Source organism: Lycium ferocissimum, chromosome 6, assembly GCF_029784015.1.
Source record: "Lycium ferocissimum isolate CSIRO_LF1 chromosome 6, AGI_CSIRO_Lferr_CH_V1, whole genome shotgun sequence".
Lineage (NCBI taxonomy): Eukaryota > Viridiplantae > Streptophyta > Magnoliopsida > Solanales > Solanaceae > Lycium > Lycium ferocissimum.
This window is the reverse complement of record NC_081347.1, coordinates 51905327-51922544: the sequence shown is the minus strand read 5'-3', so window position 1 is coordinate 51922544 and position 17218 is coordinate 51905327. Positions and strand designations below refer to the sequence as shown.

The 17218-nt window shown below is 40.4% G+C and overlaps 1 protein-coding gene and 1 pseudogene across 1 annotated transcript; one reads left to right on the top strand and one right to left on the bottom strand.

Moving 5' to 3' along the window:
* Positions 1–10450: 10450 nt before the first annotated feature.
* On the top strand, positions 10451–16350 carry LOC132059787 (transcription factor BHLH089-like). The gene is made up of 6 exons (XM_059452568.1): positions 10451–10966; positions 12067–12255; positions 12425–12490; positions 14912–14980; positions 15055–15123; positions 15893–16350. The coding sequence occupies exons 1-6, from the start codon at positions 10751–10753 to the stop codon at positions 16019–16021; spliced, it is 738 nt and encodes a 245-aa protein (XP_059308551.1). The 5' UTR covers positions 10451–10750; the 3' UTR covers positions 16022–16350.
* Positions 12775–12884, bottom strand: LOC132061680 (U6 spliceosomal RNA; annotated as a pseudogene).
* Positions 16351–17218: the final 868 nt, after the last annotated feature.

Genomic DNA, 17218 nt, shown 5'->3' with positions numbered 1-17218 from the left:
TTTATTGGTTGGTTTAAATGGTCAGGTTAATGGCCATTAAGGTCTCTTAATGACTGAGTTAATGGGTAATAAATCCTCTTTGAACCCTTCAAATTTTCAGCCTGTATAAATACACGCCTTCTTGGTGAATTACTTACACATAGAAAAGTCATCTATTCTTTTCTTGATAGTTCTTTCCTTCCAATTCTGGGCAATTCAGTTTGTGCAAACTCCAAACTTTCAGTCACTAGTGCAAGTGTTTGGAAGTGTTGTGGAATCTTGGGGAGAAACCGGGCTACACAATTTGCACCGTAGTTGGTCCGAAATCGCTATCAATGCAGTGGCTTGCCACGACGCAGCGGTGATCCGATAAGTTGATTCTATCCTTTTGTTCATTTTACTGATTAATATTGTTAACATTTTCAACACCTAGAAAATAGAACCTAACTCGTAATAGTAATGTTTTCAACTACTAGGAGCCCCTTTGGGTTAGCTTATTAAAAGTAGTTGGTAAGGTATCAAGTGTTAAAAAAATATTTTTAGGTGTCGAAGTTGATTTTATGAAGAAATAGTTGCATGTTTTGATAAATAGAAACTAGTAATAGTAATGTATTTAGGTATAGTTTTAACACAGCTTATTAGCTCATTATCAATGGTGCACACCGGATTTTGCACGAGCCGTATCGATTTAGAGGACTTGAATCAAAATGTGGTGATTCTAAAATTTTACTTTATGTCTCAAGTTGATATCACTTGTATTATTTTCATATGATATTGGGGACATTATATAGATATATAGTGTATGTATTCCTACTAAAATCTAAAGAAACGCGAAAGCGATAAAGCGATTAGAATATTTAGGGATTTTTAATTCACAATACGACCTCCTTATATACAAGTAAGTCATCGCCTAAAGTAACCCTGTTCTAATAGGACTACAATTCCTATATTACCATAATTATAAATTAACTTTATTCTAATAGGACTACAATTCTTATATTACCATAATTGTAAAGTAACCCTATTCTAATTGAACTACAATTCCTATAATACCCCTTAAGTTGGAGCATGAGGGTTCCGAATACCCAACTTGCCAAGTAAATGTTCATACTGCGATTTCTCCAACGCCTTCGTAAATACTTCAGCCAACCGCTCATCGGTTGGCATGTAGCTGGGGGATATATTATCGATTGAAGCTCATCCCGGACATAATGACAATGGACTTCAATATGTTTAGATCGTTCATTAAAGACTGGATTTCGGGCAATATACAATGCCGCTTCACAGTACACATTAATCGGATACTCATGTTCAACTCCAAAACTACGCAAGATTCTTTTCGACCATTTCAATTCGCATACCATCATCGCCATTGGCCGATATTCTGCCTCTGCGGAAGAACGGGAGACAATATGCTGCTTCTTTGGCTTCCAAGACACTAACGAATTTCCAAGCTTGATAAACCACCTGGTAAGCGATCTTAGGGTAGTGGACCTTTCTACCCAGTCTGAGTCACACCATCCATACACACGAAGGTCACAATCCTTCCTCATCACTATTCCTTGTCCCGGGTTCTTCTTCATATAACACACCATCCAGAGATCCTCGTTTAGTGGGCTTCCTTCGGTTCCTGCATGAACTGAGATAGAACATGCATGCAATATGATAACTCCCGTCGGATGAAGAAGAGATATATGAGTCTCCTGACCAATCGACGATATGGTTTCGGATGTATCAAATTGGCTCCACCAGCCAGTGCCAAGTCATGATTCTATTCCATGGAAGTGCTGATGGGTTTAGTTCCCAACAATCCAACCTTAGAGATTATGTCCAAGGCATAATTTAGTTGACACAGAAATATCCCGGTAGGACCCATGAAAACCTCAACTCCCATAAAATACTTCATGGAACCCAATTCCTTCATGTGGAAACGCTTGCGGAGGTAGTCTTTGAATCGTTCAATGACACTATGCTTGTTTCCGGAAATGATTAAGTCATCCACATAAACTAAAACAATGAGTTGTACACCATCCTGGTGTATAGTGAAGAGAGAATAATCTGAATACGACTGTTTGAACTCATATTTAAGAAAAACACTTAACAGCTTCACAAACCAACACTGTGGAGCTTGTTTCAAATCGTAAAGATTGTATGTTCAAATGCAGGGTCAAATTAAGAAGTTTGACTCTCAAAAAGCAAAAAGTATCAAACAAATTGGGATAGAGGGAGTAGAAAATAGGAGAAGATAAAAAATAACAAATAGTTATTGACAATTTTAAAAGGAATTTATTATATAAATGATTGGAGAGAATTTATTAACGTTAAGCTGGAGGTTTGGAGACAGACCCTGGAGTCTAAAGGGTTCAAGTTGCGTAGGACCAAGAGAAAATACTTAGTTTAAGTTAAGTGGAATGACGCGTGAGGCTTACGTAGAAGTAAGGCTTGATACACATGTCATTCAAAAGAATGAAAGTTTAAAGTATTTTGGGTCTATTATTCAAGGTAATGGAAAGATTGACGATGATGTGACACATCGTGTTGGTGGTGGTGGATGAAACGGAGGCTCGCATCCGGAGTCTTGTGTGATAAGAGGGTGCCACCAAAACTCAAAGGCAAGTTCTACAAAGTGGTGGTTAGGCCAACTATGTTGTATGTGGCGGAATGTTGGCCAGTCAGGAACTCTCACTTTTAGAAGATGGAAATAGCGGAAATAAGGATGCAGCGGTGGATGTGTGGGCATACTAGAAGAGGTAAGATTAGAAATGAAGATATCTGGGACAAGGTGGGAGTGGCCTCGATGGAGGACAAGATGTGAAAAGCGAGACTGAGATGGTTCGAGCATGTAAATAGGAGATGTGTGGATACCCTAATGTGAAGGTGTGAGAGGTTTGGTATGGATGGCTTTAGGAGAGGCAGAGGTAGGCCTAAGAAATATTTTGGAGAGGTGATTAGACATGACATGGCGTAGTTGCAGCTTACCTAGAACGTAATCTTAGATAGAAGGTTATGGAGGATACAAATTAGGGTAGAAGGTTAGTAGGTAGTAGAACGTTGTCTCACTTATCCTTCCTTACTCGTAGTCATCTGTTGTTCTTGTCCTTCGATTTCTATTATTATTTACTGTCTCTTGTTCTTCACTTAGCATACTGTTTTGTTATAGCTACTACTCTTTTTTCCTATTTGACCTGCTTTGTTATTGCTTTATCTTGAGCCTAATGTTTTAAAAGGTGTTTTTGAGGCGAGCCGTACCAAAAATGCCTTGAGGCGTACGTGCAGAGAGTAAGTATCGTGAGGCGTACGCCCCAACCTTCCGGGCATAAGCCCTAATATTTTGGGCTTTCATTTGGGGTGGAAGCACCGAGAACGTTTTCAAATTTGAGCCAAAACTGCTTAATAAATCTTTTTTCAAAATGTTAAACATCCAAAAGTTAACTCATAGTAAATTCTCAAACTAAAAATATCAAAAAGTCTCCTAATTTCATAATATTTTCTCTTTGTATTTTACGAAGTAACAAATACACGTTAGACCTTTGTATGCAAATTGCAAACTACAAAGCAAAGAGTTTTGTCCTCAAATTCTTACTATGCTTGCATTTTTCTTCTTTATGCTTTATTTTCTTCAAAATCTTTTTAGCATTCTTCAATCTATCTTTTTCAAATTAGTTTTTAGTTTTAGAATTTATTTTGGTATCGCTCTAGTTTAGATAATGTTTTGAAGATTCTATTCTGGCTATTTGTATTATAATGAGTATTAATTTGTTATCTAGTTTAGATTTTAAATCAATAACTTTATATTATTGTCATTTTTATCTTTGAATTATTAGGATAGAGTATCATTTTTACAACTCTAATTGTTCGTCATAGTCATGTTATTGGTGTAATACATCTTTACGTTATTCACTTTTTCAAGATTTTTTAATGGTTCGTGCATATGTTACGTCATGGGTGGCTTCTTGCCATGCCCAATGACCCCTTGGTCGCACCCTATGGCCCCTGTGCCATGGACGACCTCGTGGTCTCGGTCGTGCCAAGCAATAAGAACGCCTATGCTAATGTTACCCCATCGTTTGCTCGTGACCGTGCCCGCGGCGGCGGTGCCCAAGCCCCGTCGCCAGCGGCGCCTAAACGCCGCTGCCCTCGTCGGCGCCCATGCGCCTATGCCAGGCAGCCCGCGCGTAGTGCCCGACCGTTAGCGCCCCAGCGCGGCCGACAGCTAGCCCCCACGCGCGCATGACAGTGCCAGCGCCCATGCGCGCATGGCAGTGCCATGATCCGAAGTGCTGCAATGGACCTGCTCTAGTTTAGGTCCCTTTTGATGTAAATATAAAGTAGTTTACTTCCTGTACTTGATTATGATTCTCTAGCTTAGACATGTCAAGTCTTGTAACTTTGGTTTTTCTTTTTAAAGTATATATAGGGGGGATATAGTTGGTGAAATCAAAAAGCATTCAAATCTTCTGCAAAGGTGTTCTCTCCCCCTCGAACACCCCAACTCTCTTGTAATCAAGTCTCTGTTAATACAAGCAAGCAATTTCTGTTTTCAATTCTCTCATTGTAATTTTTTTTCTCGGAATGGTTTTCCTACACGACATTGACAATCTAGTCTAGCGTGTAGAGAGGACCTCAGGTTGGCGGATAATGATCACACGGAAGTCGGATTACTTAGCCTTACGTTGCCTTTCCAATCATCTCAGGAAGGCGCCACGTAACAGTTGGTATCAGAGCCAAGTTTTGGATTGGCTAGCAAACGAGGGAAAAAGTTTTGATAGGTTTCGTTGCCAGTCATGGTGAGGACTCAGGGGGAACGCATTGCGGACCTCGAAGTAGCTATCGATGGACTGAGACAGTTGAATGATACTGTGCTCGGTCTGAGGGCCAATATGGAGGAAAGAATAGGTGACCTAGACCGCAGGACGCAGACGACCAGCACTGACATTGTACACATGAGTCTTGATTTTGAGGGAACACGACAAATTGTGGAGATGTTGCGACAAGGAAGAGCTGAGGATGCGGCCAACATTGTTGCCATGCAACAAACTATTGATTAGTTGACAGGCCAGCTTAATATCTTTCAAGCGGCCTTAAATGGAGTGCTCCGTGGAGGAGGAAATCAAGGTGAGGGTGCTGGAAACCACGCACCTATGCCATAGAAAATCAAGATATCGGAGCCAAAGGCCTACTACGGTGCTCGTAATGCCAAAGAAGTTGAAAATTTCATTTTTGACGTTAAACAGTACTTTGAGGCTGTGGGGGAGTTGGAGGAACCGAAGAAAGTAGCAACTGCTACCATGTATCTGCAAGGTGATGTTAAGCTTTGGTGGCAGGTAAAGTTTGAAGCCATCAGGGCCGGTGAAGAGAATTTAATGACATGGGAGGAACTGAAGGCGGCTATCCGTTTACAATTCTTTCCAGAAAATGTCGAGTACAATGCGGCAGGAAGCTCAGGGAGCTGCGCCAGACCAATTTAGTTCGAGATTATGTATGTTAGTACTCCGCGCTCGTGCTGAGTATTCGAGACATGAGTGAGAAAGACAAGCTCTTCATGTTCATGGAAGGACTAAAGCCTTATGCCCGCGCAAAACTACAAAAATAGCTGGTGGACACTGTGACAAGGGCAATGCAAGCTGCTGAGTGTCTTGTTGACAACCAAGTGGAAGCTTGGAAGGACAAGCCACAACAACATTCTCAAGGAGGAAACATAAGAGGGGGCCAACCCAACAATAGGGGTGGTCCTAATAGAAGTGGGGGAGATCGAGGATCAAACCATTCCACGGCTTCTTCCTCTGGCAGCGTGAGTGTTGCATCTCCAAATAAAAATCATATAAAAGTGCCTTATGTTTTGAAGGGTGGATGCTACGAGTGCGGTGGGCCACACATGAGGGCTGAGTGTCCTCAGGTTCGAAAGTTGAATGCTGCCCAGCAGAGCCAGGTAGAGGAGGAGATTGAGGAATGAGAGGAAGAGGAACCTACGGATGCCTTCACTCAGTTTCTTAATTCCATATGCCAGGAAGAAGGCGAGTCTAGTGCCAGCCTTCGAAAGAAGAAAGACCCTGTCTCGAGTGCTGCAAAGAAACCACCAAAGGAGAAACTTAAACGCTATGTTAGCAAAAGCAAGACGTTGATGTTCGTTGATATGCGAGTAAATGGCAAGCTCGTTAGGGCCATAGTAAACACAGGTGTAACCCATAACCATCTAGCTTCCACTGAGGTGAGTATTTTGGTCTCGTCGTGGAGAAAGGCCGGGGTTGTGTTAAGGCAATCAACTCTCCAGCTATACCGGTTGGAGGAGCGTCAAAGGGAGTGTCGTTTAAGTTGAGTTCTCTGGAAGGCAAGATGAATATGTCCATAGTCATCATGAATGATTTCAAGCTTATACTGGGATTGAAATTTATGAGGGAAAATTATGTCATCCCACTGACATTTGCGGATGCACTGTTGGTGTTGGGAATAAATGGGGCCAAGACTTGCCTCATCCCTGCACTACCAGGAAAAATAAAGGACAGGAATATATCAGCATTTCAATTGGACAAGGGAGTCAAGAGACAAGAACACATGTTTTTGGCTACCTAGTGTATTGAGGATATTAAACGTTCTTCCGATCCTATTAAACGTTCTTCCGATCCTATGCCTACAGCTATGAAGAAGCTCTTGAAGGAGTTTAAAGATGTGATGCCACAGAAGCTGCCAAAGCGCTTGACGCCAAGAAGGAATGTGGATCATGAGATCGACCTGGTGCCGGGTGCGAAGCCACCTGCTCGCACACCTTATAGAATGTCACAACCTGAGCTCACCGAGCTTCATAGTGCCATCGAAGTCTCCTTATGGTTCACCAATTTTGTTCCAAAAGAAGCATGATGGTACTTTAAGGCTCTGTTCGATTATCGGGCCCTGAACAAGATCACAGCGAAGAAGAAGTATCCCGCTGATGGCGGATCTGTTCGGCAGGTTGGGTTATGCAATGGTGTTTACCAAGATTGATCTTAAGACAGGGTACTCCCAATTAAGGATTGCCGAGGGTGATGAACAGAAAATGACCTGCATGACACGGTACGAGTCGTATGACTTCTTGGTCATGCCATTTGGCTTAACGAATGCTCCAGCTACGTTTTGCACTTTGATGAACCAGGTCTTCCGGGAGTATATAGACAAGTTTGTGGTGGTCTACCTGGATGACATTGTAATTTATAGCAAGACCCTGGCGGAACATCTTGGGCATCTACGGAAGGTGTTGGCTCACCTAAGGGAGCACAAATTGTATGTGAAGCTGTCTAAGTGCTCCTTTGCCCAAAAATAGATTGACTTTCTTGGTCACGTCATCGAGGAGGGGCGGATCAAGATGGACCAGCAGAAAATTCAGGCGATTACAGATTGGCCACCGCCCAAGGATATTCACGGCCCGAGGTCATTCCTTGGTTTGTGCAACTTCTACCGCCGGTTTGTGAAAGGTTACTCGCTGATTGCTGTGCCGATGATAGAACTTTTGAAGAAGGTCACGCCGTGGGATTGGTCTCCCAGGCGCCAGAAAGCCTTTGATACGCTGAAGAGGGCTATGTTTAGTAGCCCAGTCCTGGCCCTTCCTGATTTAGCCAGGCCTTTTGAAGTACAGACTGATGCATCAGACTTCGCCTTGGGTGGGGTGCTGTTGCAGGATGGGCACCCGGTTGCTTATGAGAGCTGGAAACTAAAGGATGCAGAGCCTCGCTATGCTGTCCATGAGAAAGAATTATTGGCTGTCGTCCATTGTCTATGCCTTTGGAGGCACTACTTGTTGGGGACCCTGTTCGTTGTGAAGACGGACAACACGGTTGTCAGTCATTTCATGACCCAGCCAAAGCTGAACAGGAGACAGGCCAGATGGCAGGAACTTCTCGCAGAGCTCAACTTTAACTTGGAGTACAAAAGCGGGAAGACCAACCAGTGGCTGATGCGCCGAGTCGAAGGGTTGACTTAGCGTCGGTGTGTTTACTCGCCGCCCTTGGGGGAAGCGAAGTTTCCACCCCGATAAAGGATCAGATAAGGGAGTGGCTCCCTAAAGACCCTGCTGCTCAACATTTGATTAGCCTTGCGGAGCAGGGAAAAACTTGCCAGTTTTATATAGAAGATGGGTTTCTCAGAGTGAAAGGGAACCGTCTTTATGTTCCTAAGGGAGGTGATTTGCGGAGGGTCCTTCTGAAGGAATGCCACGATACTCTTTAGGCGAGTCATCCTAGAGAGGAAAGGACCATGGCGCTGCTGCGTCGTGCTTATTATTGGCCCCAGATGACAGACGACGTTACTCAATATGTGAGGACTTGCTTGGTGTGTCAGAAAGACAAGTCCGATCGCTTAACTCAGGCGGGTTTTCTGCAGCCTCTACCTATCCCAAAGAGGCCTTAGGAAAGTGTCTCGCTGGATTTTATCACCGGCTTGACCAAGGTCGGAGATCTGACCACAATTCTTGTTATGGTGGATCGGTTTTCTAAATATGCTACTTTCATTGTAGCCCCTAAATATGTTTCAACTGAAGAGACGGCTCGACCCTTCTTAGCTCACATTGTCAAATATTGGGGTCTGCCTAGGGATATTGTTTGTGATCGCGATTCTCGCTTCACTAGTAATTTTTGGACCCAGCTTTTCAAGTGCATGGGCTTCAAGTTGAGTCACAGTTCGAGTTTTCATCCCCAATCTGATGGTCAGACGGAACGGTTCAATGGCATGCTGGAAGAATATCTGTGGTACTTTGTGACTAGTTCTCAGAGGAATTGGGTGAAGGTCTTGGATGCTGCTCAGTTTTGTTTCAATGCCTAAAAGAGCTCGAGTACCAACAAGAGCGCTTTTGAAATTGTTACCGGGCAGCAACCACTCCTCCCACATACTGTTGATGCCCCAAATGTGTCTAATTCTCCACAAGGCCGCTAGCCTTCTTAAGAATGGAAGCAGAATCTAGAGATAGTGCACAGCTATCTTGAGAAGGCTCAGAAGCGGATGAAGAAACATGTTGATCCGAATCGACATTTCGTGGAGTATCAAGTTGGTGACAAAGTGATAGTGAAAATCCCAAAGTGGTACCTATTTGAGGGGACTAACCATCCCCGCTTGTTGCAAAAATATATTGGACCTTTGTCCATTGTGAAACGCATTGGGGAAGTGGCTTACTGTGTTGATGTCCCGTACTTGGTGGAAGATCCATCCTGTTTTCCATGTTAGTCTGTTGAAACCTTTTCAGGAAGACAAGGATGATCCCTCAAGGAGCCAGCTCACAATACCCGGTATTCGGGCGAACAAAATACCCGAAAAAAGAGTTGCAGAAGCTATACTTGATAATCGGGTGATTCATGCATCACGGAAAGACCATCAAGAGTTCATGGTGGAATGGATAGGATGCGATGCTGAGGAGAACACATGGGAAAGGGTGAAAGACTTGAAAGCCTTCCGATTTTGATGATACCTTGCGATGGCTCGATGACGTCGCCAAATCGGGTGGGGGAGAATGTCATGGGTGGCTTTACCACCATGCCTAATGACCCCTTGATCGCACCCCATGGCTCCTGTGCCATGGACGACCTCGTGGTCTCGGTCGCGTCAAGCGACAAGAACGCCTATGCTAATGTCGCCCCATGTTTTGCTCGTGACCGTGCCCACCAACCGTTGCCTGGGGTCTGCTCTATAAGCAAGCGGCGCTCAACGCCGCCCGTAGTGGGGCGCCCGTGCCGGGCAACCCGCGTGCGGCCCGGCCGTCGGCGCCCTGCCCGGCCGCGCCCGACGCGCGCGCGTGCACGCACGGCGCCGGCTCCTGCTACGCGCGACAGGTGCCGATCCGGAAGTGCGCAACGGACTGCTCTAGTTTAGGTTTCTTTTGATGTAAATATAGAGTAGTTTACTTCCTGTATTTGCATTATGATTCTCTAGCTTAGACATGTCTAGTCCTGTAACTTGGGTTTTCTTTTTAAAATATATATAGGAGGGATATCGTTGGTGAAATAAAAAAGCATTCAAATCTTCTGCAAAGGTGTTCTCTCCCCCTCGAACAGCCTCCTTGACTTCTTGTAATCAAGTCTCGTTAATACAAGCAAGCAATTTCTGTTTTCAATTCTCTCATTGCAATTTGTTGTCTCGGAACGGTTTTCCTACACGGCACTGACAATCTAGTCTAGCGTGTAGAGGGGGCCTCAGGTTAGCGGATAGTGATCACACAAAAGTCGGATTACTTAGCCTTACGTCGCCCTTCCAATCATGTTAGGAAGGCGCCGCGTAACAGTTAGCATGTTAATAATAGATATATAGATTTTTTAATTAATTTTGTTATTTTAATAGTTTTTTAAATATAATTTTGATTGTTTCTTTTATTTATATGTTTATTTTATTAATTTATAAAATATTAAAAATTAAATATTCATGAGGCTTACGTCTCGTGCCTTATGGGATTTCACTAGGTAGGCGGTTGTCGAGAGAGAATGGAGTGAAGTATGAGTAAACACGTGAGTTGGCAAACACTGGGGGATTAAGTACCTCCCATAATAAACCTCATTCGAAGTCACTTCTATTTCAACTCCCAAGACACTCTCTCTCTCTCTGTCAAACAGTGAATAGAATAGTGGTGGTGGTCAGTGTAAGGTACACAGTACGCACCCAACAACCTCCACTCTCACTCTCTAAACAGATCTCGCTCAGACACACACTGCCCTTTAACTCTGTTCCTCTTGTTCCCCGCTCATTCATTAATATGTGATTGACACTACATTGCATTAGTATTAGCATTATTTCTCTGGATCCAACAGGGTACATTGCAATAATGAATGAAGCTAGAGCATTTCAAACTAATACGCCATTTAATTTGGCGGAGATCTGGCCGTTTCCGATCAATGCACCGCCTTATGGTTTCAGTAATCAAGAGCATATTCCGATGAATGATGATCCGATGGTTGTCGACCACAGAACAAATAGGAAGCGACGCGAGGATGACAATGAATCTGCTAAAGGAGTTTCTACTAGTGGCAATAATGCCTTGGTACATTCTCTTATCCATATTATTACCTTACCTTTTTTATTGCATACCTGTGGTAATTACAGTAGTTTCTATTTACTGTTTATTCATTCTTCAGTTTCTTGATTTCTTCACCTTTCTTTTGAGTTGATTTCTCATACGGTCACTCAGAAAGAATCAACGAGAAATGTGACTTTCTGAAATACCCTCTCTATCCCAATTTATGTGATATAATTTGGATATCGAGAGTCAAACAAGATATCTTTTAACGGCGATTTATTCATACGCCCTTTGAATATTATAAATTGTTAATTATTGTGACTTATACTCCTTTTCTAAATATGTAAATTATTTTTTTAAAACTTAAAGATATGTATGTATGAATTCACGGTCAAAATAAAAAAGTTTGAATCTCGAAATCTAGATAGTATCACATAAATTGAGACAGCCAGACTAATAGCTATTAGTTGAGTGACCATATGAGAAATCAACCTCCCTTCTTTTAGGTCATTAATTTGACTAAACAATAAATTTTGTAATATTGGAATGACATGGACCTGAATAGAGGGGAATGGAGAAAAGATTTGTATGGTCAATCCTAACTAATTTGGGATTGAGGTAGTTGATTCATTTTAAAGATAATTCTGGTAAGTACATTTACTATCCAATTGGCTATGCAGTCTATCTATCGGAGCTTCTATTATTTATTTAGCTGATTGATCTGCTATATGCAAAAAGCAGATGAAGACTGAATAGTAGGGGTTGATATTTAAGGTGGTCACTCAGCTAATAGTTATTATCTCATAAAGTCATTTTTCTTCTTGATTCCAATCTCCTTCAACAAAGAAAGTGACTTCCTGAGATAATAACTATTAGTTGAGTGATCATTTGAGAAATCAACATTTATTATTGATCTTTCCTGTTTTATGGTGCATTATTGTTTCGGCTTGTATTAGTTAGAGCGGACCTTGTTTGCAATTGATTTATGTTGATCATTCTATCTGATTCCTCTTTGTTATGGGATCATCAGGTTCTGGATAAGAATTCTGGGGTGATGTTGGTATCTAAATCTTGTCATCTTTATTATTCTTACAACTGTTAATATTTTCTGATGACTCGAGCAGAGTGAATCTGATAGTAAGCGGCTGAAGGCCACGGGATCAAATGAGAATCGGGAATCAGGAGGTGATGGGGAAGGGAATTCAGGAAAATCTGCAGATCAACCTGGAAAGACAGCTGAACCATCTAAGGATTACATTCATGTGCGAGCAAGGAGAGGTCAAGCTACCGATAGTCACAGCCTAGCAGAAAGAGTAATACTTTCTAATTATTTTCATCTACTCATCACCTTTACTCTTTCTTAACTCAAAATAAGTCTTCCAATTGCACTATGGGATTCTGTGGAAAAGCCAAAATTAGGTATTAGGTGATGGTTATATATGAGCAATAAGGAATTGGCTGATTGGACTATTTGGTTTGCAGGCCAGGAGAGAAAAGATCAGTGAGAGGATGAAAATCCTACAAGACTTAGTTCCTGGCTGCAACAAGGTATACTACTTTTTCTATATCTTTCTACTGTTGAAAAATCTGAAGCAACCTCATTCTGATCAACTGCTTTTCCATTTGTTCTTTTCTTAGTTGTTAGATGAATCCGAGAATGAATAATAAAAAACATTGAATTTCTAATACCTCCATGATTGATACACCTTCTGGTGGTTTTGGACTGCACTACAGAGTTGTCCCTATTTTTTGGTTGAGATGATAGGATTGAGTTTCACTGGAAAATCGCACTAAAGTTCAAATTAGGTCGATGTTGGGCTCCTCGGTTGATGTCTCAGTGACATCAACTTCAATTTGTGTGCGCCATCCTTGTGCAAGGGTCATGCTAATCTTCTCTATATCTTCCAACTTTATTAGATGTGTCTTTTGGGACCAGTGACATCAACTTTGACAAATAAGATAGTAGTTAGAAAATTTCATAAAGAGTTCCCCTGCAAGCAAAGCCTTGGAACTTGTCACTATGAAGTATGATCAGCTCTTTAATTTGTTGAAAATTGAGTTAAGTGGATGCAAAAGGCTATCTGTTTGAACTACTTGTTTAAGCAACATCATGTAGGTTTCTTCATATTGTTCCATGCCGAAGGTCTTTACCTGGTCGCCTGATTGACCTCAGAACCGTATCATCCTTCTTGCCAGCAGATTGCTCTCCTGCATTTGTTGGTGTTTAAAGAAAACTCTAACTCTACATGCATTGTTCCATTGGTCAGGAACATATAGTGTAATGGACTTAATGTCTCTAAATTACCTGCATTCCAGCTACATCATTGGTGCTTGAGGGTGCTATTTTAACATCTAATTCCTTCAGGAACATATAGAGCAATGAATTAAAAATAAAATAAAATATATATATAGAGGAATGAACCTAATGTCTCCAAAGCTACGTGCATTCTAGCCCCATCACTGATCCTAGGATGGTGGAGATTTCAGAGAGTCCGGAGCCAAAAGGGTATAAAAATACACGGTATAAACTAAAAGGGGCGGCCAAAATTTATATACTCAAAAGGGGTATAACGTGGATCAGTACGTTATACCCCAACTTTTTTTTTTTAATGTCGATTCCTTGAAACCGAAAAAAAAAAAAAAAATTAATGAAACGTAAAACGTGGAGGGATCCACGTTTTACAAAATATATTTGTAAAACGTGGATCCCTCCACGTTTTACGTTTCATTAATTTTTTCCGCACGGTTTTACAAATAGTTTGTAAGACGTTGTCTCTATTTAAATCATATTCGGCTGTGTTTTTAATAAAAAAAAAAATTATTGATTTTTTTAATTTTTAAAGCATATAGTTAATTTCAATAATTAAGTTTGTTTGAAAAAACTTAGTGTTTGACTGTAAGGTTATTTTAGTCAACTTTATATATCGAGAAAATTAATCAGCTTTATTTTCAAAAATTAAAATCGCAGAAGTGAAATTGACATTCACATACCATACATTACCCCGGATTTTTACATTGAAATCTATTGCATATCATCATCTTATAAGTAACTAAAACGAAAATTTCGGGCCAATTTGGGGGAAAATTGAAATTGAATGCGATAAAAGGTGTTTTTTTAAAAATCGGCTCGGCCAAACCGCCTTGCGGCGTTTGTCCGCATAGATCTCGAAAAAATACGCAAGTTCAAAAAAAAAACGCGTAAAACGGATGTCCGAGCGCAAAGTTATGACAATCTAAAGTTTGACCACTTTACAACTAGTTTTTCACCTTATATTTTTTAGACTTAGATTTATATTCAAAATAAAGTTATGTCTTGATTAAAAAATAACACGTTTAAATCAAAATCTTAAAAAATAAAACATGTCTTGTGCCGTTTAATAGTTATCATGTAATTTAACATTTATTAATAAGTTAATGTGTGACGTTTATTTAACTTATATTTTATTTTTATTTCTGTTCGCATATATAACACATATTTAATTATTGCATGTGTTAAAATATTTATTTGAGTTATTCACTAAAATTAACTATATGCTTTAAAAATTAAAAAAATCAATAAATTTTTTTTATTAAAACATAGCCGAATATGATTTAAATAGAGGCAACGTCTTACAAACTATTTGTAAAACCGCGCGGAAAAAATTAATGAAACGTAAAACGTGGAGGGATCCACGTTTTAGTAAAATTTTTTTTTTTTTTTTTTCGGTTTCAAGGAATCTGACAGATTAAAAAAAAAAGTTGGGGTATAACGTGGGCTGATCCACGTTATACCCCTTTTGGTATATAAATTTTTGGCCGCCCCCTTTTAGTTTATACCGTGTATTTTTATACCATTTTGGCTCCGGACTCAGATTTCAGACCTTTGTTCTCTTCGCATAGATTAACATCAAAATGTGAATTCGATTCCATTATATGTAACATTTACGTCTGAATGCAATGGGAAAATCAGTTTGATGTTGTTGGTTACAGGTTATTGGAAAAGCTCTCGTCCTTGATGAGATAATCAATTATGTCCAATCATTACAACGCCAAGTTGAGGTATGCTTTCCACCTATCTCGTTGCAGTGTTCTAGTTGAGACTTCTATACTAACTTTTTTTCTTGAAACCTCAGTTCCTATCAATGAAGCTCGAAGCAGTTAATACAAGATCCCCAAGCATCGAAGGAATCCCTACTAAAGACGTAAGTGTAGTATGAGAAAATCTTTCCAGTTGAATTCATTTCTTGGTTGTGCATGTTGACCAACTGGTAATTTGGATTCGTGACAATGTTAAACATGTCTTTTATGGAAACTGCACATAAAATCTTGTTTGTCAAGCACTGTTAACTCCACTAGAACCTCATCTACCTTTTAACTTACTGATATAACCGTATGCCCTTATTTGGTGTCTGGAGAAGTAGGAGGCATAGTGGCCTTGTGCTCACATCTAGCAAGTGGTCACCTCTGACTTCTTAGTCTGGCTAGGCATTAGCTCCTTGAGATATAATTAGTGATTATTCTGAGACTTGGCTGAAATTTTATTGATGAATGATTTTAATGTTATGCATACTTATAGCAATTTGAACATAGAACTGTAGCGGTGAACAGTTCGATAAACTATTGCAGTTGTTCAGGTTTCTCTGAGCTTATGTTTTAAACTTGGATGTCTCTCTTATTGGCATCTCGCTTTACAAATTATAGCTTACTTTGAAGATAAGCAAGATTGCAGTGAGTGTGTATAAGAGGTACCCACAACATGACGTTGAAATTTAGCTCCTGATAAATTTAAGGTGTAAAAAACCAAAGTAAAAGCTGTAAAGAGAAAAGAATATATATTCTAAGATGCCAAAGAGGAGAATACATTCCCTGATTTCAAAAAGTAAGAAGCACTAAGAATTGTATTGGGAAGTGTATTCCTCCTCAAATTTCATTCTTAGATGAATTCATAACGTAGTGCTTTGGTTTTTCCAGTTCGGGCAGCAAGCATACGAGACAAACGGTATGGCATATGGTTCACAAGGTACAAGGGAATATGCCGGGGGAACATCACCAGGTTGGTTGCATATGCAGATTGGTGGTGGATTTGAAAGAACAACATAAAGTAAATAATCGGCATCAAAGGCTAATAAATTCTTAGGAGGCTAATGCTTCCTCCAGGAACTGCCAAAATATATAACAGTTCCTTGTTTAAAGATAGCTTGTTTCTAATCAGGCACAGAGTTGTTGTACGTCTTTAGGACACCAAGAACCTAATCACTATCTCCTTGTGCAATGAACACAAAAACTGTCTTTCTATAGTGTAACAGACAGAATATTCTCTTTCACGGCAACTGAGCAAAGTTGCTAAATGTACACTGGTGAGAATGCCTATTTGACATGGTTAGTAAGGTATATGAAGAAGCTGTAATCTGTGCCTGTTGTTCTAAAAAGCATTGATGTGTACTGCTTTTTTTTTGCCAAAACTATCACAACTAGAAAATATGAACGTTGGGCAGTGCAAAGAATATTTATTAGTGCTGCGACCACGAGTATAAATAGAATATTTATTAGTGCTGCGACCACAAGTATAAATAGCTCAGATTATAAGTCGTGTGTCAAGGCTCATTACTCTTCATTATAGAAGATTTTCCAAGCACGGGAATAAGGCCATTGAAGACAAAAAGTAACCTATGAGAGATAACCTGCACTAGGCAAGCCTCGTGTGACGAGCTCGATCCAGAAGGCGACAACAGGGGGTTTCGAACTTGAGACCTCCATTATGAAAGCCCTATGCTCAACCAACTGAGCCACCCTTGCGGGTTAGGGGGTTCCAAGTTTAGACCATATTCAAGTGAAATCATTTTTTGTGGTTCAAAGTCAATTTGTGTGCACCTCAATTAACATACTAGATAATTGCTATTTTCAACCAATATAAGTACCGGATAACTTTGTCCATCAAGGCTTAGATCAAAAGAAATCACCAAACATTGTTTTTAGCTCTAGGGGGTTCTGAATCCTGATTTCCCGTGTTGACGTTTCTCTTGACAAGGTTTTAACTCAAGTTGCTAAAGCAGTGTTAAAACTGCTGCTATTTCCTTCTTGAAGAGAAAGATTGACATAACCGGTAAATAGATATGCTGCTTGACCATTTTAGCTAAGCATGTAATTCGCATATCAAAGTAAACTAAATCGCCTCATTTCTAGATCATGATATACACACAGGCGGATGTAGAGTACGTCTTATGGGTTCAGGGAACCAGTAGCTTTTGTCCATACCTCGTGTATATAATAAAAGATTCACTAAATATCTATAAATAA

Bases quoted from the DNA above. Each gene is read 5' to 3' on its own strand.
- LOC132059787 (XM_059452568.1), top strand. From the start codon at position 10,751: ATGAATGAAGCTAGAGCATTTCAAACTAATACGCCATTTAATTTGGCG. The intron at 12,256-12,424 runs GTAATACTTTCT...TTTGGTTTGCAG, and splicing joins GTCACAGCCTAGCAGAAAGA to GCCAGGAGAGAAAAGATCAG. The intron at 15,124-15,892 runs GTAAGTGTAGTA...TGGTTTTTCCAG, and splicing joins AAGGAATCCCTACTAAAGAC to TTCGGGCAGCAAGCATACGA.